This window comes from Callorhinus ursinus, unplaced genomic scaffold, assembly GCF_003265705.2.
Source record: "Callorhinus ursinus isolate GAN/ISIS: 27379988/994484 unplaced genomic scaffold, GSC_fseal_2.0 scaffold22, whole genome shotgun sequence".
Classification (NCBI taxonomy): Eukaryota; Metazoa; Chordata; class Mammalia; order Carnivora; family Otariidae; genus Callorhinus; species Callorhinus ursinus.
The window spans coordinates 10,382,973-10,406,357 of NW_027397084.1; the positions used below are offsets into that span (position 1 = coordinate 10,382,973).

General features: G+C 43.0%; 1 protein-coding gene across 6 annotated transcripts in view; it reads right to left on the minus strand.

Annotated features, from left to right (window-relative positions):
• PKHD1 (PKHD1 ciliary IPT domain containing fibrocystin/polyductin) overlaps window positions 1–23,385 on the minus strand; it is a 484,077-nt gene that overhangs the window by 444,023 nt on the left and 16,669 nt on the right. For 5 of the 6 annotated variants that reach the window (XM_025890503.2, XM_073905082.1, XM_073905080.1 and 2 more), the window contains exons 6-15: window positions 19,387–19,444; window positions 15,963–16,041; window positions 14,603–14,677; window positions 12,144–12,208; window positions 11,591–11,630; window positions 10,666–10,736; window positions 7,736–7,837; window positions 6,833–6,928; window positions 4,107–4,248; window positions 848–962 (exon numbers count right to left, since the gene is read on the minus strand). In XM_025890503.2, coding sequence (XP_025746288.1) covers window positions 848–962; window positions 4,107–4,248; window positions 6,833–6,928; window positions 7,736–7,837; window positions 10,666–10,736; window positions 11,591–11,630; window positions 12,144–12,208; window positions 14,603–14,677; window positions 15,963–16,041; window positions 19,387–19,444 — 843 coding nt within the window. Of the gene's footprint in view, window positions 1–847; window positions 963–4,106; window positions 4,249–6,832; window positions 6,929–7,735; window positions 7,838–10,665; window positions 10,737–11,590; window positions 11,631–12,130; window positions 12,209–14,602; window positions 14,678–15,962; window positions 16,042–19,386; window positions 19,445–23,385 lie in introns of those variants that run through there. The other variant, XM_073905083.1, reaches the window with a different exon arrangement.

The following is a 23,385-nucleotide window of genomic DNA, read 5'->3' on the forward strand; positions in this document are numbered from 1 at the left end:
CCTCTCCACTCCTCACTCACTCTATCTCTGTCTCTCTATTAAATTGTATTCAGATGAGGCTGGATGGGCCTTGTTTAGAGCAGAAACAGCCAGCCTGAAACCCTAGCTTTACCTGATACTATGGATAAAATAGTCCCAAACCATTTGAGAACCTTAGAAAGACATGACCACATCAACATCTATGATGTTCCTCTAGCAACCAGCAAAGCAATTTCATAGAAGCATGTAATAATTTGAGGGGGAATACGTGGTTCTTTGTCAATGGTGCTAGGGAATTTTGGCTTTTTGTTAAAAGCACTTTTTCTTATCCTTCAAAGCTGACCAGGACATTCCTAAATAAGACTGGCTACATCTCTACCCAAAAATCAGAGGAAAATGCACAAGTTTTAGAATCAGACAGATATGACTTTGAGAACTAACTATGCCTCTTATGATCCAAGTGGCCCTGGATTGGCCATATAATCCTTCTAAGCCTCAATTTCCTTATCTGGAAAATGAAGATAAATATACTTAGCTCACAGAGATGCTGTGAAGATCAGAGACAAGGTACATAAAAGATGTAGCTTAATGCTGGGCTTATAGTAAGTGCTCAATAAACATGCCAACACATTCAACCAAATTCTTTTTCAACAATTAAAATCATGTCAATTATATCTCAATTTTCAAAAAAATTAATAAAAAATAAACCCACCCACCCCCCGACAAAATGAAACATTAAAATCCCCGGTTGCTTAGTGGCAGGTTACCACTATTAGTAGAAGATGAGAGCTTTGGTGTTTATTCTTATTTTTTTTCAGGAGTGAAGGACTGGGGACAAGAAAAAGGAAAGTAAGAGGAAGGCAAATACCTTGGTCTTTGGGTCCTCTGACTGACTGAAGTACAGGGAGGCTTCGTTGTCAGCCTGGATCCAGAAAGTGTAATTATTTGTCTCTGGAGCCACAAAGAACCCACTGAGCCGTGCTCTGAAAAGGAGAGAAACACAGAAAAGTGAGAGCAACCAACGCCCGAATCACTGACTCAACAAATGGGTGCCCTTGTACTTTGTCTTTCTTTTTTTTTTATTTTAAGATTTTATTTATTTATTTGTCAGAGAGAAGGAGCACAAGCAGGGAGAGCATCAGGTAGAGGGAGAGGGAGAAGCAGGCTTCCCGCTGAGCAGAGAGCTCGATGCGGGGCTCGATCCCAGGACCCTGGGATCATGACCTGAGCTGAAGGCAGACGCTTAACTAACTGAGCCACCCAGGCGCCCCACTGTACTGTTTTTCTTTGTGGCAATGAGGAAGAAACACCTGACTCTTGTGTCACGTAAGTGGCCAGTGTACTGTGGAAACAGCTATTCCTGTGGCACCTGCTAGTCAGTATCTCAACCCATCCCTTCACAATGGCTATGACTCCCTTGGCAGTCAACATGTCTTTGGGAAAGTTGTAGCCACAGCACAGGGCTGTCTAGAGGCTTAGCTGAAAACATTTACCAACACTTAGTGCAGGGCCTGGCCCATTGTCGGAACTCAATTAATGGTAAATATTATTATTATTATTATTAGAAATAGAGATATCAGCAATCAGAATTTGCTCTGACTTGTTCTGGAACCTTCATTCCTTGTCTCCTACTCCAACATATCATACTTCCTGAGGTATGTTAGATCACCTCTCTGGCTCAAGTCAGCTATTAGCCACGTTACATGTGTGCGTGCACATAGCAATGAGTATATGTGGATAATCATAAATCAGCAGATGTGCTTCCTGCTGAATAATCTTACTTGACTTGTGGACAACATTTTGCAGTTCTTTACGAAGGGAGTAAAGCAATAGACTGAAATGGCCCCAAGTGATATTAAGAGAAGCTTCTATTTTGTCTCCCCCATGGTAGACATTAACTTCACAGAAGCAGGTGTCTATGTGGGGTTTCGCAGACTGCTGTGGCTCTTTAAATATCATATTCCTATGGGTGAAAAAGGATGTGTGCCATAATGTGGCAGAGGTGGACTTCTGGAGAAATCACAAGACTTGAAATCAGAAAAATTCAAAGCTTAGTTCTGCTACTTGATATTTGTAACATTAGAAAAACATTAAAAAAGCATTAGAAAAACACTTTACCCATTGGGGACTATGGTTCCTCATCGGCAAACTAAACCTATAAATACTTCCTCAGTTGTTGCTTCTCATGAACTAACTTGTCTTCAAAGGCCTGGAACATGGTAGTAAGTCAATACTTATCAGTTGAACTGAATAAGAAGATCAGGAGGCACACTGGATATGCTGAGGAAGGTCAGTACGTGCTGTTTGACCTTGCTCTGTGACTGTACATGCGCATGACAAGGTTGGTCATTCCCCAAGATGATGACTTTGCTCTCCACCTTCTAAAACCCTCGATAATGAACACAATGTTGTGCGTAATGTAGGTGATCAGTAAATAGTTTTTAATTGTGTGAAGGTTTACTAATTAAACGTTAGCTCACAAAAAGAGGTGGGGGGAGTGATTTGCTCTGAGCCTACCAGTTACCTCAATACCCACGGAGAGTATTTTTCCAATTAAAAATATTACGGCCCACAGAGAAAAGTCAACCAAACGTGTCAACAATTGTAAATTAAAAGACACACCCTACAACTTCAAAGAATGCAGGCAATTTTATGAAACACTTCAAAAATATGACCATATTTTTTAATGTTTAAGATCCAATTCTAGTGACCTTAGTGTTAGAGACAGCAAATGATTAAACTATCTCAATAAATACCAAGAATATTTTCTGAAAATCATTTTGAAAATAACTATTTTAAAAGTCCACCAATATAATGATCTATCAATAAATCAATAAATATTCTAATTTTTTAATTTAAAAATTTTAAATTTTAAAGAACTGAAGGAGAGAGAGAATGGAAAGAGTTACTCTGGTTTGTGGTTCCTCCAAATGGCAATTAAAGAGACATCCCCTGCAGATGGTACCATATAACCAAAATGCCCTTTTGTATTTTGAGGTGGTCTGACTCTCTCCTTAACACTCCCCCACACAATGAATACAGCTGAAAGGTTTTCCTTTGAACATTATTGATGGTTCTCAAAAACTATGATAAAGACGTATCATAGGTGCCACAAGGGACCACAATGATTGCCACTTTAAAACTATACATCGGTGGTTAAATACCTAGTTAGTTAGGCTTCTGGGACAATAGAGACTACTCTTTTCTGTTCACAGATTTTCTTCCCTCCTTGGCTTCTTTGATGTCTAAAATTCCCTGAACAGGGAACAAAGTCTTTCATTCCACAATTGAGTTCAAATTTTAAATAGCCAAATCCTTGGAGGAAGTCACGGAATGGCTGGAATTCACATTCAGGGGTCATGACCAACCTCTTTGAGAAGAGGTTGGAAAAGAGACGAGATCATCACACAGTAAAGAATCCATCCCTCTGTACATACGCTGAGGACACACGAAGGAAACAGTGTGTCTAAGCAATTTTCAACTTTTTATATTTTTAAGACCACTTTAGAAAACTAGACATTTTGGCCATGTCCTTGAAGGGATTAAAAATACTCAGAACGACACTAATAGGAAAACCATAATTACATTGTTATAGAAAACAACGTTATAGAAAACAGTTTTAGAAAACATCACTGTTATAGAAATCAACGTCTCTCAGAGCCCATAATAGCTTTCCCTGTTACGCACCAGCCATTGGGTTGACTTTGACACTGGGTGCTTGATCCAAATGACCAAAAGTCATATTCTTGCTTCTTTCTTTGGCATCAGCCAGATATTGGTTTCACGTCTTAGCCACGTACCTACAGCAAGTTTTACCCTGCTCTCTACCAAGTCTCCTGGCTTATTCGGCTCAATGTTCCAATTAATAGTCATCTCCCAAAGCAGACTATAAACTGACTTGTAGAAAATATAAATTTTACTTACTGATCAGAAGTTCATGTGCACCTATAAAAGGCTTGTGTTGCACTAGCATGATGGACACTGGTTGAGAACAGTGGCCAAACTGTTGTTGAATCGGTGGCTGTTCGAATTTCTCCCCTGGAAATCTCATTGCTTATTGTCTCCTGGTCTCCCCTAGGCCAGGAAAGACACTTTTGATAGGAACTCCCACTTTTCCTACAGCATACCTGAAGGGCTGTCCTTCTTTTGACCAAAATCCAAACGGCGAACTGGCATTCGGGACAATCTGCCACTGGTACCCAGGGGTGGCTTCAGTTAGATCCAAGCCCTCGACAGCATCTCCGACTTCAAACAGAAGCCCCCGGTTGCCTGTAAGACATGCATACCTCATACACATCGGAGGACGTTCGTCCCCAAACTGGGGAACTACTTTACCTCAGATAACAGAGTGAGGGTGATCCAGATACTCTCTACAAAGATGAGTCCACCGAGACCCAGATGGAGTAGTCATGTGAGAGGTTCTACAGATAACACAAATGTTCTGGAAAGCAGAAAATATTGTGTACTGTAGGATTGAGCCTCTTGGAAAGAGATACTTGATAAGGAGCACAAAGGGGAAATATTCTCAGAGGACCACAGAAGGGTAGGGAGCCCTTTTTAAATAGGAGTGTCAGGGAAGGAGAAGCCAGGCATGGGGAGAACTGACCAAGCAAACAAACGCTATGATTGAGTAAAGTAGGACAACATAATCGTGCGCTTTGGCTTCTCTTGTTCAGGAGTGAACTTCAGTATCTTTTTTTTTTTTTTTTAAGATTTTATTTATTTATTTGAGAGAGACAGAGGGTGCACAAGCATGAGGGGAGGGAGTGCAGAGGGAGAGGGAGAAGCAGGCTTCCTGCTGAGCAGGGAGCCTGATTCGGGGCTCGATCCCAGGACCCTGAGATCATGACCTGAGCTGAAGGCAGATGCTTAACCGACTGAGCCACCCAGATGCCCCCTCAGTATTTTTTAAGGTCTAGTTCAGCCTGGGAATTTTATTCCCTACAACCCCTTTTTCCCAGAAAATCAGTAATCCTTGAATTTTTCACATGTCATGGCCCCAATGTGTGGACTCACACATGGAACAAATTATGTGGTGTGCTGTCATTACATGATAATTTCAGTGATACTGTACGGATTAACTTGTTTCATACTGAGCAAACCCTGACACCAAAGGTACATGTACAATCAATATTACATGATTGCCCCCTTGGACCGAGGGTGCAGCTAGGGAATCATCCATTTGTGGATTCGGATTTCAGCTCTGCCGCTTTCTACATGTGCAGCTTCGAGCAAACTGCTTAATGCTTTCATTTTCTTGTGCATCAAAATGGGGACAACAATAAATAGAGATCATGCACCAAAGACTAAGGGAGATGGAGTTATATGTCAATTGTATCTCAATAAGGCTGGAGGGAAAATGAGTCAATTTGATAATTCTGGCAAAAAAAAAAAAAGACTAAGGGAGCTTAAAATATATACACAAAGAGCCTGAAATATAGTTAAGTACTCAATAAAGGATCGCTGAGGTAATCATTATTATTTTAAACTACTACTGTTGTTCCTTGTGAAATCCAAAAAAAAAAAAAAAAAAGGAAATAGATAAGGAACAAGCAGAAAAATAAGAGCATATTTTAAAATAGTACTTGGATTACTGGAGAACTATTTTAATGCCTGCCCTGTGCATGGAAAGATGTTCTGGGCACCCCTGGCCTCCCGTCAGGAGAGACCAGCCACACCACCCCCACCATTTCCACTGTACCAACCAGTTGTTGTCAAATGCCCTCTGCTTTAGGAGCACCACTGATTTACATAGTGATTTGGATTCCTTTCATGGAAAAAACTTCAAAAGGTCTCCATAAAGGACGCTAAGTCCCACAAACAGCTGCATTCAGGAAATTATCCTACCATCACCTAAGTAGCTAACGCAGGAACCACTCGAAGAGGGGCGGCTCTCTATTTCCTGAGAGGAAACACGCATCCTCTCTATCACCTGCTTCAGTAGTTTTGTTTGCTGGGATGGGAGCTTTCCCTGACTAAAAATGGCAGATCTGGGACCTGGAGAATGCTCAAGCCAAAGCTTTGCATGCGTTTTCACACCTGACTGGCCTTTCTTTAGAAAGGCTTCTCCCCCCGCTGGGTTACTTTCCCTGTAAGTGTGGAGCTTCTGGAGTTGAGCTCCCTGTCTGTAGTTGAACCGTGAAGTCAGCCCCCGTGGGGCCGGTGAGGACCACAGATGCGCAGCGCATGGTTCCAGGCTACGTAACCCGCCAACCGCCCTCGGTCCCTAACTACACCTCAGCTTCCAGAAAAGTGCTCCAGCGCTGTGCTCTTCATCTGCAGAGAAGAACATGTGGAACCTGTCCCCTTGCCTGCCCCATTTCTGCCCACTTCAGGCATCAACTTGAGGGAATGGCACAACACATCCCTACTTTTCAAAGAAGCAGGCAGCCACCCAGAGGGAAGAAGAAATGGCATTTAAATGCACCCCACTGCGCCCCACTCCCTGGCCTTGCTTGCTGCTGTCATTCAGAGCACAGGAGAGGGCACTTGAATGCTCTGGTCTTCTTAGACAATGGGCTCCCAACCGACCCATGGTGTGGAGGGAGGCAGCTTAGGGGTTTCCACCAGTAGCTACAACAATGTCTTGACTGAAGTTATGCTTTCTACATCAGGCCTCCCCTGAACCCCACTGGCCATTCGTCTGGTTGGGGCTAGAAGTACAGTGTCACGAGACATCGGAACAAAGCTAAGGGCCCCTTTGAAAGGAAAGCCCCGACAGTGGTATCTCCGGCCCAGAGCTCACTGAGCTAACCAATCAAACAGCTGAGGCAGCAAACACTCATTTCTTCCTCCCCGTCCCTTGTGGTTGTAACCAGAGTTCATTGAGCAGTCATGGTGATGACTTCCTTACCTGCCTGAGGGGCAGTGAGCGTTGCACCTTTTCCTGGAGCCCTGGTGGTGCACTCAATCTTCCTGGGAGACACGTGTCTAATATCACATGGAATACCTGAGGAGAACTCTTTAATTAGATAAATGGATAAAGAAAGAGAGAAAGAGAGAAAGAGGTCTATAGATGTAATGGCAGGACAACACAACCACACTGAAGTTGACAGGCTCCTACTCTAAGGCAATGAACTGGACGTGGGTGACATAGCAAACGTTGTCCCCCCAAATGGGGGGGGGGGCCAGGAAAGGGAGAGCACAGGGCAACAGGACATAGGGCAGCTTATAGTAATCATAAAGAAAGCCAGGCAAAGCAATGCCGTTCACTGAGAACGCACCCAACCATTCAGCTGAGCGTGGGAGGGTAAGCGTGACGTAAGATGGTGAGGACATTTTCCTGCATCCTTGACATCACCAACTGGAGGAGCCTCCCACCTGGCAGAACAGAAGGTTCTAGAAGAGTCTCACAAAAGGATTAGCCAAGAGGGCATTCCAGAAGAATCTGCATAGCAAATGCCTGTCTACTCCAGCTTATATAGAGGGCTAAGCAAGGAGGGTGGAGAGAGATGTTGCCTTTCAGTAGGAGAGACCTTTGTGAAGAGGCAGCTGTATTTCCCCTTCTCTTCATTCCCAGGATGAGGACCCCTGAGGGAATTGCCCGTGAATTATGTGTGTCCGCAGAACACTCTGTTCCTGCAGGACTGCAATCCCACCTGATCTCAACCAAATGAGTCAAATATCTTAGGACAGGATGGCATGAGTTGCAAGAGGCAAAAATTGCTTCCCCCACTCTCACCATGCTGTAAGATATACGTAATCTCCTGCAGCATTTAAAACTCTGAACTATTTTCAGCCATTTCAACTTAGTTACCTGCTATGGTAACCTGGGCAGGATTGTCGAAGAAGTCTCCTGTAATTGTGATGTCTGTTCTTCCCCCAAGGCTCCCAGTCTCTGGAAACACTGATAGTATTTCTGCAAAAGGAAAAAAAAAGTAAACTTCCAAATATAGACCAGAATGTGACCCAAATAATAATATAATAATAGAAGGAAAGCTATCAACAATGTATTCCTTACTTGAACTTTTCTAAGATGAGCAACGGTTGGAAATTTTTCTAGTAATAGTCATTTAAAACACATATAAGGACTCATCTATAACAATATGAATAATACATATAAGATTGATATTTGAAAATGACTGAATGCAGTCACTCACGCTGTCAGCAGAAATCCCTAACATACCATGATGCTTTCTTAGGCAATCTGTCACCAGAATTCAAGTACTCGATGTATAAGTTACAGAATAGTAGGTTATACGTTACAGAGGAATCAACTTTGGAAGCACCAGGCAAGGCTTCATTCACCCTTATGAGTCTGCAGTTTGCACTAAGCAAAAGAACGCATCCCTCCATCGTCTTCAGGAGCCTTGCCCTCCTCCCCATCCTGCATGCTCCTCCCCCTGTGTGCACTCACCACCTCAAACCTTCCATGCTGTCTTCCATGTGTTCTTCCATGCTGTCTCCTGACTGCTTCAAAACCCCACTGTCATGTGCCACATAGCCCCCAGAATGTAAGATTTTCTGGTCCTTTCTTCTCCTATGATCCAACTTTGACCATTCTAAGTTCCATTCCCTCCAGGGGAAAGAGGAGTTGTGTTCTCCAATAAACTGAAGATACAAAGAAGCTAATCATGAATGGTTTGGAGTCTATCACAGCATTTCTTACATAATGCTCTTGCCCATGAAACAGTATAATTATGACATCCTGGGCAAGTGGTTAGAGAAAGCACATGAAAATGCACAGGGGAGGTTTAGGAGTGCAGCGAGGGTCTGGTGGAGTAGAAAGAAATTTCTAGAAATGACTCCTGAGCCAAATCTTAAAGCATGAATTAGAACTGGCCAAGTGAAGGAGAGAGAGAGAAGGGAAAGGGTGTTTAAATAAAGCAAGTGATAGTCTGAGTGTGGAGAGAGGTTGCATTTCAAGCCCATGTCAGTGTCGCTGGAATATAAGAGGGAAAGATGGAGCAGGAGCAGATGAGGAGAAGACCAGACTCTCGTACGTGGTACCATTTCCTATAGAGGGCGGCCAGCAGAGGAGAGGCATCGGGTGTGTGTTTGGTGTAGGGTATGGTGGTGGCGATGTAGAGCGAGGACCATTCAGGGGACAGATGGCAGATAGGGGCCCCTGGGAACCATTTTGGCAGGCCGGGCAAGAGATGATGGGGTTCTGAATTGAGGCAGTGGTTGTAGAGATAGAGTGGATACCTCATCTTTAAGAGATCGATGGGAGGTCTAATTGCAATAGTAATCTAAAACCGTATCAAGAAATCAATGGGAGGTAAAACCAACAGAAACTGGTAACTGAATGGATTAGAGACAAGAAAAGGGAGGAAAATTGTAGATGAATCCCAAGACTCTTGCTCATCTCCCTTTTTTGACAGCTTTTGGAGTTAGGACAGACACCATTTTGTCCAGCTTGTAGATATTTAATTACAGCTCAGAAAAGCTAAACGACTTAACCAAACTCAGGGAGTAACTGAATGGCAGTCCTCAGGGAGCTCTGCCAAGAGCTCTCTGTCATTGTCCACATCCCGTCTCCCACAACCTCTCCTGCTTTGAGAAAGTTCTGGCCTGAGAGGCCTCATGCCAAGAAGACATTGGTGCTGGAAATATGAAATAGTTGTGTGATTGGAGATACCTGTCAGCCTGTGTGGCATTCAGGGTTCAATTGTGTTAGGCACAGTCACAAGGAAGTTTGGGGTCAGGTGGCCAGGAAAGTGTACCTCCCATTGTATATTGCCTGTGTGTGTAAGATTTCAAATCAGATCTGCATTTTCTAGTATTGGGACCCTTGGTTTCTTTGCCTTTCTGGGTGTCTTCATCTGTAAAATGGGACTAGTACTGTCCGTCTCATACCTGAATTAAATAAACATTGAGATCACATGTAAAACACTCAGCAATCCCCAGCCATGCTTCTCTCGGCCCTCACTATCACCTTCCCCTCGGGTGCTTCCTCAAACGGACTCCCAAAGAGACTAGTTACACGGGTTAAAGAAAATAAAGGCAAGCGTCAAAATTCAGCTTTTTACACAATTAGACTATCTAGAGAGTGAATGACATTTGCCCCATGACCTACAAAATTTCTTGCACTTTTGGCAAAGGTAGATCCTGCTGCCCCTGAAATGTGTTCCTCCCTCACAGACGTGTCTTCAGTGGTTTTATGATCATCGTCAAGACTGAAATCTAAGCACTCTTCTTTAGTGGTCAATTTCCTGCTACAGAATTGGGTTCACAGTTTCATGCAAGCTTCCAATTTTCAGCATTCACTTTTTAGCACGGAGGTCTACCCATCAGATAGCAACACCATAGTTGAGCATGAATATCAGCAAGTCATAAATTGTTGGATGAATGCTCAGAGGTGGTGTTAAAGTAACTGGAAAGACACACTTTCGTACTTTTCAGCGCCACCTCTTTACTGTTATTTCTCAGAACATAGAACAAGGATGACCTCCTTTCTTTCATTCAGTTTATATCCACAAACTTTGTATAGAAGCCTATGATCGAGCCTCTTTTAATATAGTAATGAAAGCTGACACTCACACAAGCAACTTCTTCTCAAAACCCAAGGGTCACCCATCATTATGGTGGGGACAGCTTCAGGTGCTCATGGTTATAGAGAAATGGTGCCAGGAGGGAGGGAGGGAAGGAGGGATCCGCCTCCTCCTCATCTCCCAAGGGAAGGAGGATCCAACGTTGAGTGAGGTGTGAGGGAAGGAGCGAGGAGTTCAGGGAGGACAGTAGTACCTGAGTATGTCTGGTACAGGAAAAGGTCCAGTTTAGCACTGACCAGCCATGCATTCTTGTGTACCATGGACCTTCCAAGACAAAGTTTTGTTTTAGATGAAAAAAGCATTTAAGATTGCATTTCTTAAATCGGCTACCTAAAACGAAGATTGGGAGCCAATTTCCCCTGATCTTTAGAACAGTTTGGATACCTTTGATGAGTAGAGAACGATACCAATGGGGCAACATGTGTTTTGTGATTTAGAAAGTTTTTGATAATAATACCTACTTCACAGAGCATAACAAGTGTTAGGGAAAGATGAACATGAAAGGGCTTGGTAAGGAGCTGGCCTAGAGTAGATACTCCAAGGATTTTAGTGTTATTCCTTCCTAAATTTGAGAGAAAGAGAGAGAGAACCTCCATACCTGGGGCTGTGAGCTTTAGGTGATGTGTCACTATCACCACAAAGGGATGAGTATCAGCTAGAGAGTATGCTTTTAAGGAAAACCCCTGACAAATTATATGGTGTCAGAACATTAGGTAAGGCATGCAGAAACCATTCAGAATCATAATCCACTCTCCAAAACTCTGAAATTTGGATGCTTTCCATCTTGAAGAGGGCATTTCCTGGAATGGCACAATGCATTTCATGGAACAATGTACTGTTTTAAATTGACAGCATTATGAGATTACTTAAGACCTAATTCCCACAATTTTGTGCCACCGTCACATCGAAACATTTACATTACCTCAAGATGAGTGTGGCAGACACAATTTTATTCACCTAAGTAAAAGAAATCAAGTGGGTACAGGGGGCTTCATTATGCTATTCTGTCCCTGTATCTCTGGAATTTTTCATTATAAAAGATTCAAAAATATAAGAAAGACAAGAAAGAGATCAATAATATACGGTGACGATAAATTTGCTTGCTTCCAGTTACTTACTTTCCTTTGTTAAATACTGAGAAACTAACATTCTGGGAGCCTGTAACAAAAAGAAACAGACATTAACACAGGAGACTGCCTGTATCACCGGGACCAGGCCATTGCTACCATAAACCCAAGGACTCCAGATATCACCAAGTTACCACCCAAACCTGTAATTTCTTTAACAGTGCCCAAAATAAACACCTCCGAGACTCAGCACCATCACTGTTGACTTCCAACAATAAAAGGATAAATTCGGTAGCACACAGCAGGCAAGAGCCCAGGCTTACAGTTACACTAAACGTGGTAAGTCCACAACCAGCTGCTCTGGTTACTGGCTGCAATTTTCTCACCTATAAAGTGAAAATAATTCCACCAACCTCACCAATCCACTCACTGTGACGATTAAATTAGTTTCTATTTAAGCCGTTTCACGTAGCTTTTTAAACAGTTCTCAATACATGGTAGTTACTATTCTCATCCTCGTGAGAACCAATTCTGGAACAGTATTTTTCTGATACAGAAAAAGAAACAGATAAGACGTTCAACTTAGGTTACTTCTTGAACAGACCGATGTAGTTGCCTTCCACACGGCACTGCAGAGTTCCAAGACCATGGTCTTCCCAAAGAGGGTAACTAGAGAAAGAACCAAAACCTGAGGTGAGAATTACCAGACATCTCAGTTCAGAAGTTCTGACTCGTTAGGCAGGAAAGTAAAAAAAATAAATAAATAAAAAGCCAGTTAGTCAGTGAAAATTGGCAGATACCGAAGGCATAATGAACTCATTGGAGCAAATATGTAGAATAGTACTAACTAGAGTTCTCATCAATACATATGCTATCAGCCAAACACAGTGTGAGAGACAAAATTTAACTCGCTCTTAACCTCTTTTTCAGACCTTTCCATTCCTTCCAAAACCTTTACAACAAGGACAGCAAACTCTTAACAAGAAAAAAAAACCTATTAAGTGTGAACCCCCCTACGGACTGGGATAAGATATTTATAAATGACATATCTGATGAAGGGTTAGTATCCAAAATCTATAAAGAAGTTATCAAACTCAACATCCAAAAAACAAATAATCCAGTTAAGAAATGGGCAGAAGACATGAATAGACATTTTTCCAAAGAAGACGTCTAGATGGCCAAGAGACACATGAAAAGATGTTCAACATCACGTATCACCAGGTAAATACAAATCAAAACCACGATGAGATACCACCTCACACTTGTCAGAATGGTTAAAATTAACAACACAGGAAAAAGACAGATGTTGGTGGGAAGCAGAGAAAGGGGAAGCCTCTTACACTCTTGGGAATGCAAGCTGGTGCAGCCACTCTGGAAAACAGTATGGGGGTTCCTCAAAAAGTTGAAAATAGAGCTACCCTATGACCCAGTAATTGCACTACTAGGTATTTACCCAAAGGATACAAAAATAGTGATTCAAAGGGGCACGTGCACCCCAGTGTTTATAGCAGCATTATCAACAATAGCCGAACTATGGAAAGAGCCCAAATGTCCATTGACTGATGAATGAATAAAGAAGATGTGGTGTGTGTGTGTGTGTGTGTGTGTATATATGTATACACACACACACACACACATATATATATATGGAATACATATACAATGGAATATTATTCAGCCATAAAAAAGAATGAAATCTTGCCATTTGCAACAATGTGGATGGAACTGGAGGGTATTATGCTAAGTGAAATAAGTCGGTCAGAGAAAGACAAATACCATATGATCTCACTCATATGTGGAATTTAAGAAACCAACAGATGAACATAGGGGAAGGGGAAAAAAAGAGAAGGAAGGAAGCCATAAGAGACTCTTAACTCTAGAGCAAACTGAGGGTTGATGCAGGGAGATGGGTGGAGAATGGGCTAAATGGGTGATGAGTATTAAGGAGGGCACTTGTGTTGAGTACTGGGTGTTATAGGTAAGTGATGAATCATGAAATTCTCCTCCCGGGGCGCCTGGGTGGCTCAGTCGGGTAAGTGGCTGCCTTTGGCTCAGGTCATGATCCTGGGGTCCTGGGATCAAGCCCCACATCCGGCTCCCTGCTCAGCGGGGAGCCTGCTTCTCCCTCTCCATCTGCCTGCCACTCTGCCTACTGGTGTTCTCTCTCTCTCTGTCAAATAAATAAATAAAATATTTTAAAAAAAAATTTTCCTCCCAAAACCAGTATTACACTATATGTTAACTAACTAGAATTTAAATAAAAATTTTGGGAGAAAATTGTCAACCCACAAAAGAAAGATCCTGAGCAAACAAACTGAAGACACCAGGAAGAAACTACATTATAGAGTCTGGCTCTACAACATGCCAGTCCTATAAAACTAAGCTATAGAGTATAATTCTTGTGATGGCCTCAAGAGAAGGTTAAATCTACTCAATCCTGAGTGAAGTGAAAATCCAGCAAAATGTTGGTTAGCTAAACTGTAAGCATGTAGACACTCATTTTAAAAAATTCATTGTAATACATAAACAAACAAAGTTTAGTTGTTTTAGTTGTTGTTTTTTTTTCCCCTCCCTTTGGCTGGTCATTATAGTGGAGTGGTTAAGAGCATGAACTTAGAGTCTGGCTAGTCAGCCCCGATACTCATTCCAGCTCTACCACTTTCTCTTTTCAAGGCCTTGGGCAAGTTACTGGACCCCTCTGTGCCTGAGTTTCCTCATCTATAAAGTGGAACTAATAACCATTTGTCCTCACAAGGATATTGGGTAACTTAAATGTAAAAGTGTTAGAGCAGGGCCTGGCCTAGAATGAGCACTTAGTATTAGCTATTTGTTTTCAAGAAAGTTTTCAGAATCCATTTCAATTTGCATTTTGAATCAATTACCATGTATTTTCCAGTAAGTCTAAAAATAAGGCAGTCATCAGTTATGGGTGGTCTATATTAAAAAATAGATTGTGTGTGTGTGTGTGTGTGTGTGTGTGTGAGAGAGAGAGAGAGAGAGAGAGAGACAGAAACCCACATGGAAGAAGCTAAAAGCATGTATGTAGGCAGGAAAGACACTCACCGGCTTCCTGTCTGCCTGTTTACAAGAGAGCAGGCTGTGACCCATTTGTCTCCTTGAGCTTCCAAGATCAATGGGCTGGATAAAAAATGGGGGGAAAAAAGACATGAGACAATAGCGTAAGGCTCCCAGTAAACATTCCTGGCAACATTCACAGGAAACATTGTTCTGAGCATTCTCCTCTGGATTTATGGGGCATTCTGCAGGTGGCCAAAGCCTGTCCCCTGAGGAAATGTTGAATCAATTCTCAGCCTGCAGGTAGGAGTGCATAGCACTATTTCATGGTCCACATTTTCACACAGCAGAAGGAGCATTTCCCTTTTCCCCCAAATCTTCATCATGTCCACATTGGCTCTCCTGGGTCTACACAGAACCACTGTGGAGTTCATGTCTTTGTTCCACCTTTCAAATGCTGTATCCCAGACCCAGGCTGACATGGCACCAAGCAGTGAATGTGACATATTATTAAGGGTGCCCTTGGGGCTTCTAGCCTCCACAGAAAGAGTCATTTCCTTTCAAGACAAGTTGACCATGACTTAATGCCAGAAATGTAGATCCTTAGAGGAGCCAGATCATGTCCTCTTCAACTAGGGCAGAATCACAGAGACGGAACCGAACAGAGGAGGATACCCCATCCTCTCTAGGAGTACGAGGAAAATTAGACACAGTATATAGAATCTGCTCAGCTATAGTAAGACTAGATTCCCTTTACCTCATCAATCCTCACAGTAACTACTTCAGATGTTGCATAATCAGGTGCTTAGAGCTTCCGCCAAAGACTACAACTTCACCACTTTCCCTCTGGTTCTTCTCTTTCCCTAGCACACATGATCTAATAGGAACACTTTCCGTTTCAAGAGTCTCTGGTGAAGAAAGTCATGTTGGCAATCCCAATCATTCCCACAAAACAGTAAAACTCAACGGCTCTCGGTGCCTTCTCCCGCATCTTCCTCCCGTCACACTAACATAATTTCTAAGTGCACAAACGCATACCAACCAAACAGGGAAGTTATAATGGTCTTTTGGGTTCACACATCGTTTTTTAAAAAATTTATTTCAGCCTGAGAAACAAGGGGGAGAGGGGTAAGAATCGAAAAAGAAAACCCACAGATGCAATTACAGCACGATTCACGCTGAGCACAGAGTGACTAGTTGTCAGTAAATAAATGGACCAACTTAATCGACCAGTTGCAATTACATTAACAAAGTTTGCTGAAGCCCAGCTCACCGGGGACCATAAACTGCAAACAGGAAAACGGCAATTCTGTGCCAACTGCTCACAATTTATTGCTATCGGGGAAGCTGGTCTCAGGAAGCAACCCAGCATATTTGTAACTAGTTGAACACCGAAACACACACTTACCTATCAATGTACTCAGCATCAAAATCAAAGGTTTCTGATCTTCCAGTGATAATCCAGCCATACACATGTATTAGTTTTCCTGTTTTAAGAAGATTTTTTAAAAATGTAATAGACTTAGCTCCAACTATAAATTATAAACTATTTCTTTTTGGTTTCATCTGTTTAATACAGCCAAACTGGCCATGAGTCAGAATATTAATGCTTTTTCACAAACTGTACAACAGGAAAGGAGCCCCAAGTATGATCCGGTGATCAATACTACACGTTGGAAAGGCTAAAATAACCAATTATTGCAATCACAGGCCTAATCATCTATGTATGGAGCACAGAAGCAATAAGAGGCCTTCCTCACCGTCCCACGAGGCTTTCAGGAGGAAGGGGCCGGTTTCCACACGCTGCCTTGTTCTACCCTCTTGGCTGTGTGTAGACCACCCACCTAACGTGGGATTTAAGGACCATGTGCCTTGGGGTGCTCCGCATTTCATGAGACTTTCCTCTGGACACTTGCTAATATGGACAACCCAGGAGGTGCCTATCCCATGACCTGGATGGGTATTCGGGATATTAAACTTTTTTCCATACCTCAGAGTACAAAAGATAAATGTCAAGGATGACCCAAATGGATGCAAACTAAGAAAGGAGGGGAAGAGATGAAATAGAACAGAGTCATGGCTTAAAGGATGGGCAATGCTTCATCCCATTCATGGAACCAATATGTTTGTGTTCAAAGATAGGGCAAATTGGGGACCTGCAGACAGTCATTGTCTGCCTTGCCCCCGACAAACGGATGACTTCTACTGCTGAGCTCCTTTATGTGATTCACAGGGATTTCCACTGGGTGGCAAGCATTTCCTTAATACTCCCCTCTTTTGGTTCAAGTTCAAGAGGAAGTGTGGGCATCAGCAATCCCCTCTCAGCAACTCTCGGTACTGCCCTTACCTGCTCTGCTCACAAAGAGGTGAGAAAGGAATCTGATGCAACTCTCTCAAAAAGAGTTTGGGGGCCCCTCCCAGATGCTACATGAGCTGCTTTGTTCCATCGTTTAAAGCACCTAAACTCCCCTCTGCGGAACTACACGAGGCAAAGTTTTAAGCAAACGCACCACAGTGAGGTGATGTAGTTAAAGTTCACCAGACAACTCCACGACCTGGAAATGTGTGCCTGCCAAATAATTAGAGAATTTAACCATCTGTGCTGTAATCTTGTAGCATCACAAACCACATTAAGAGATGAGAGAGGTTTTGGCTAATAAGTAAAACCTCAAAGATAGAAGAGAAAAGAGCGCCGAGGAGGCTCGTGAGGTCACTGAACGCAGAGGACTTGGGATCTCTTCACGGCCACATTCAAAGTCACAAAAGAACATTACCAAGAAGTCGTTCCCTTCACAATATGCTTGTGTAGTATTAATCTGAGATGCTTTCAGATGCGGTCATTGGAGGACTGGCAGTGAAACCATGGGAACCTTCCAGGAAATATGAGAGCCACTGTACAGTGAATGGGTAGAAAGGGAGGGAACCTAATGCCTTAGACAAAGGTCACAGACACGAAGAAACCCTGGAGTCTGCAGTTCTCCACTCCTAATAACAACTGGCAAAATAATTTCCCTTCATTTTAATAGAGCTAAATTATTGATTTCCTGGCTTTGGTGGGCATGATTTCAAGCTCTGATGGGCACAATTTTAAAAATTGGTAACAAGTTATAGAAATTGGGAATTCTGAGTTTTTGTCTTGTTCCTAAAATAGAAGCCCAACGGAGGCTGAGAAATGGCTCAGCCTGCCCACGGTGCTGGGCGATTCTGTGTCACAGTGGAAGACTGTTAACCACAGACAGAAATTCAACTACTAATGGAACGTCAACCGCTCCTGTCCTCATCACCTCGCCCATCTCCCTGGCTGCCACCCTGGGCAGGCTTCCCAAAGGAAATGAGAGTAATTGTCTGGAAAGTGATTTCAAAGATGCCGCCGCGTGGATCCTGCCTGGAGGGACCACTCCACTCCAACCAGGCCAGCCACCAGTCATTTCCCCAGAAGGTGGAGGAGACAGGGTGCAGCACTCATACTGGGTGGGAGAAACGGGCCTGACAGATCTGGGTGAGCCAGCAATCCCATTTCACACCTCTGATGGCAGGCTCCTTCCTCATCCCTCACCCTGTGGACTTCTGCTGTCGAAACAAGTGCTTTCTAACACCAAAACAGCAGGGACCCAAATGTCTGCATGTGATTCTCAGACCACATCTCTTTTTAATAAAACATGATCATGCCTTGATTATTCAGACAAATGGAAAGAAACAGATCTCTGAATAACCTGCATTAATAAAATCATGCCAGATTCACATTCTTCGGGATATCTTTAAATACATGCCTACAAAAATCTGTGCCTATACACACCGCATACACACACACAAGTACAAACACTTGGCAGCAACTCAGATACTCATTTTGACATTCTTGAGTAGTCCAGCCATTCAAAACTCTTATCAGTTTATGCATTTAGACACAACTACATATAAACATTTAGCAACTTGTATTCCCATAATTACACCATCTGGAAACCCTGAACAAAGGAAAAATCCGAAATAGACATAGGAATTTGCCAAGAATCAGACGGCAAATTATATATACTCCTAGCTGTGCTTACTACTTAGTTGTAAGGCAGGCTTAGCAATTCTTGAATCTATTTCTTAGCTGCAATCCTTTCTTCTATGTAAATCTCTCTCTTCTTTCTCTCTCTTCTTCTCTTCTAGCCCCTGGCCTTTGCATGTGTGTGTGTGTCCTCTAACTCATAAACAAGCCCCCAGGATAAGTATCAGGGTTCCTGGCCTTCCATATAGTATGCAACACCACCACTCAACACAGAGCAAGACGTTGGATATACCTGCCCACTCTGGATTCTGTCTGTCTGGGTTCAAATCCCAGCTGCACACTCACTAGACGACTTTAAGCAAGCTGCTTAACCTTTTAGTATCTCATTTCCGCATCTGCAAATGAGAATAAGAGTCCCTATGTCATCAGGTTCTTGTGAGGATCTAACAAGATAATACACGCCAAAAGCTTAGAACAGAGCCTGGCTCACAGAAAGGTTCCATAACGGTTTGCTATGAGATGTGGGTGATTATAAAGTTAAGAGCAATGATGATTTCTATTTCCTCCATTCCCTGGCAGTACCTGGTTTGATTTTGCTGGCTTCTTTCTCTTTTCATGTTTGGATTCTTTTGTTATCAGTGAAGTAACAGAGCAGAAAGTGCCCAGAGGTGAAACCAAACCCGGTTAAAATTAAACCAGAAGTTGACACATTTTTAAAACAGCATCAGAGAAGAAGCTCAATGCTCCCATTTATAGACAGCACCCACCTGGATAGAAGAGTTTACAATAGCTTTGGCAAAGGGATCCATAATTATTCCTATTTTAATAGGATATTCCTTACCTGGAGCTCCACTTGGTGGTGTAACTTGGTAAACAATGGGTGTCTGCCCCCTGGAAAACTGTTCAGGAAAGATCATCACAAGGGAGCATTTCATTAGCATATCACGACCACAAACAAGAAGCAAAAGTCATTCTTCATTGAATATTAGTCGAAGGTGGTAAATGGTTACATTTCCTCAAATCAACTAATATCTATTTCTTTATATCCCCATAATCTATCTGTGAAGCAGAGGTGACGGATATTATTATAGTTCTTCCATTCGGGAGGTAAAGGGAATTTTATCAAGGTCCCAGAGCTCTCTGCCCTGCACCATATTGTCCAAACTTTGGCAAGTTTCTTTCTACCTGTCCACCTGCCATACCCAGGAACACATTTTACCAGAAAGAAAGGTAGGTAGGCCAGGCTTGAGAAATTCCATTATGTAACTTCGTATCTTGGAATCTTGAAGGATTTTTTAATTTTTCTAGACAATAATTCACTTACTTAAATTGAAAGGATTGCCACTTAACTTATTATCACCCAACACGTAGACAGGAATTAGCGAGCTAAAAAAATTGGAAGTTGGGTAGAAAGACAAGTGAGGTGTTTGTTGGGAAAATGGACGGTGCCCATTGGGAGAAAAATGATGCAAATGACTCAAGGAATGGCAAGGAACCTTATTCTTTGAGAAGGAGGAAGCAGCACTGAGGGGAGAGGGGAAAGCCTGGTCATGGCACTCCAAATCATCTTCCTATGCCCCCTCCCTGCAAAGCCCATTTTCTGCTATTTATAAGCTCCAGAAAGGCAGGGACGATGCCGGACTCAGTCACAGTCATATCCTTGTGCATAGCCTGGGATAGAGAAGACATTCAAATCTTTGTGAATGAATAGAGTGGCCCCCTGTGAGATCATTGATATGATGCTTGTAAGTAAAAGGGAGAAAAAGACAAGTCCTGGAATTCCATCTCTCCTATAGGCATCTGGGTTAACCCAAGATTAGTGCCTTTCACAGCGAGGGCCAGTGTGAAAAGAGAGGCAGAAGGATGCACTGACCAGGCCAAAGTTTGGCCCATGAGCTAATGGCACTCAAGAAGAGACCTGGTCTCCCCATCCGGCCACCCTCACCCCCAACCTCCTCTAGATGCCCAGACTGCCTTCATTCCCCATAAACTACACTGCTTCCCACTTGCAAATCCAAGGACAGCAGATCATTTAGCTTGGTCTGCTTCCAGCATTCCAGGAGTCCACCTTCCCAGGGAGAATATCACCGAAGAATAACGCCATTGTTCATCGACAGCCCGAAGCAGAGGGGAGAGCCAACGACATTTCAACAAAGCTGACAGTGGCCTGGCAAGTGTGGGTTTTAGGCATTGATCCACATGGCTGTACAGCCTGCCATCAAGGCCAGTGTCCTCCTTTCTAAGGGAGAGGTTTAGAGAACAGGTTACAGGAAGTATGTACAGTCAGGAGGTCAAGGTAAGACTGTAGTGACATCACCGATTGGGAGCAGCTCTGATCTCACCAAAAGATAAGGAACAATGCAATTCCACACACACTTGCCCTACCCTGGCCTCCCACCTTCCTCCCACACCCAGGCCCTCACCTCTCACTGGGGCACCTTTCATACCATTGTCATTTCCACTGGAAGTATATCCTAGGAGCCTCAGGAGGTAGAGCAGCCTTACTACTCCTTCTCACAGACGTTAGAAACTGAGGCAAAAGAACAATCGAGTCCAAACCAAATAAGGAAACATGCCTCTGGACTTCCAGCTTGCAGTGTAAGCGCTAGCGCTCAGTCTGTGAGCCTTCCACCCCAAGCGTGGGGGCAGTAGAGTGACTCCTTGATCACTCTCCTTCCTGTTCCTTGGCATGCTGGGGCGGCTCAGAGTTCAACCTCAGAAAGAGTCTCCCTTGTGATTTCCTCTGAGCTGACACCACATAAAAATGGTACATTTCTAAGGAAAACAGGCCCCGCTCACCCAGCAAGCTAGAGACAGGACAAAGTGAAAAATTAATGAGCTTCCAAATCAAGCTTCCCGCCTGCGGATCCCTGAGCGCGAGCGAGGTCAGCGGCAGCAAGAAGGGGGAGAGGATTAGGAGAGTGAAGCCACAGCCCCCAACTGCTTGATAAACCTTCTGTGAGTTGTTCAAACTTGTCAGCGCCCGCAGCCGGCTCTTTGAAGTGGACTGCGAGATGGAATTAATTTTTAATACTCACAGCTCCCCCAGTCCCAGTCCCAAAACAAAGAGACACACCGTGTTTTATTTAGCTTGGAATGCCTCTCATTAACTGCGTCCCCTGGTGATTTTTCATCAACTCGCCAAGCTAGGCGAAGCACTCAAGGACTTGTTTTCTTTAATGTGCAATTTTAGGAAGTGCTTCTCCTCTCTCCGCTTGCTCTCCTTTCCAATCTTTAATAAGTAGGAACACTACTATCTGGGGTGAAAGGAACATCAAAACCAAAAACAGCACGGTGATTAGGGAGGGTGCTTGGCCATCCGTCTTCTGTTACATTCACAGACAGTGGAGAGGTGGGGATGCGGGACTTAATAAGAAAGAATGATCTTTTTTTTTTTTCTTTCTGCTGCATATGTACAGAAGCAAAATTCCAGAAAATAAGACTCTCTGGGAGCGAGAAACAAGTTGTTAAATGTGAACTGACAGCAAATTCCAAATTTGTCGATGAATTGCCTGTATAAAATGTAGATCATAACAGGGATGAATTTAGGGGATGAAGTCTTGTTCTAAAGGAGCATTAATTAATGACAAAGACTCTTATGAACAACTCTTCAGCGGAGGCACCCTGTGGGAAGGACAACCATGACAAAGAGCTCTGTCAAACCTCAGCCTTTTATGAAAAGTCTAAGGCCTACCCTTTCAGAGATTAGTGGAAAACCAACCTGAAATGGACAATAGGCTGAACCAAACACAGAATTAAGACCAAGTACACATATTGCTTCTCCAACATAAGTTAGGCATTAACTCATAAACTCTCTGCTTCCTTTTAGCTCTGCGCTTGGAGAATGCGACCAGCAAATGCCCTTTCAATCTAGGATTAGAAAGAGGAGCAGAAATCACATGAAGCAGAGGGCAAGGTAGAACTTGGGTCTCTGAGTCCCTTCCCCCTACTAAGACTTAGGAGAATTGCAGCTGTGAAATGAAACATTGACCAATGATAATCTTTGCAGCTCCTCATGGGCTTAAATTTAGATGAAGATTTAGAATCCAATGCTGGGGGACGCTTGGGTGGCTCAGTCAGTTAAGCGTCTGCCTTTGGCTCAGGTCATGATCCCAGGGTCCTGGGATCGAGTCCCACATTGGGCTCCTTGCTCAGCAGGGAGTCTGCATCTCGCCCTCCCTCTGCAGCTCCCCCTGTTTGTGCTCTCTCTCTCTCTCTCTCTGTGACATATAAATAACCAAAATTTTTAAAAAATAGACTCCAATGCAGGTTCAAGTCTTAGTTCTTTTAGACTCCACATGTAAGTGAAATCATACAGTATTGGTCTTTCTCTATCTGACTTATTTCCCTTAGCACAAGACCCTCTCATTCCGTCCATGTTGTCACAAATGATAAGATTTATTCTTTTTTATAGCTGAGTAACATTCCATTGTGTATATATACCCCCTCTTCTTTGTCCATTCATCCACTGATGGACACTTGGACTGCTGCCATATTGTGGCTATCATAAATAATAAACATAGGGGAGCATATATCTCTTCAAATTGGTGTTTTAGTTTTCATCACATAAATATCCAGAACTGAAATTGCTGGATCATATTTCTATTTTCAGTTTTTTTGAGGAACCTCCTTATTGTTTTCCACAGTGGCTACACCAATTTACATTCCCCCCAGGAGAGGGAATACAGTTGATAACATTGTAACAACTCTGTGTGATGACAGATGGCAACCTAGACTTATTCATGGGGATCACTTTGTAACGTATAAAAATATCAAATCACTATGATATACACCTGAAACTAATAGGACATCATATGTCAATAAAAAATTAAAAATTAAA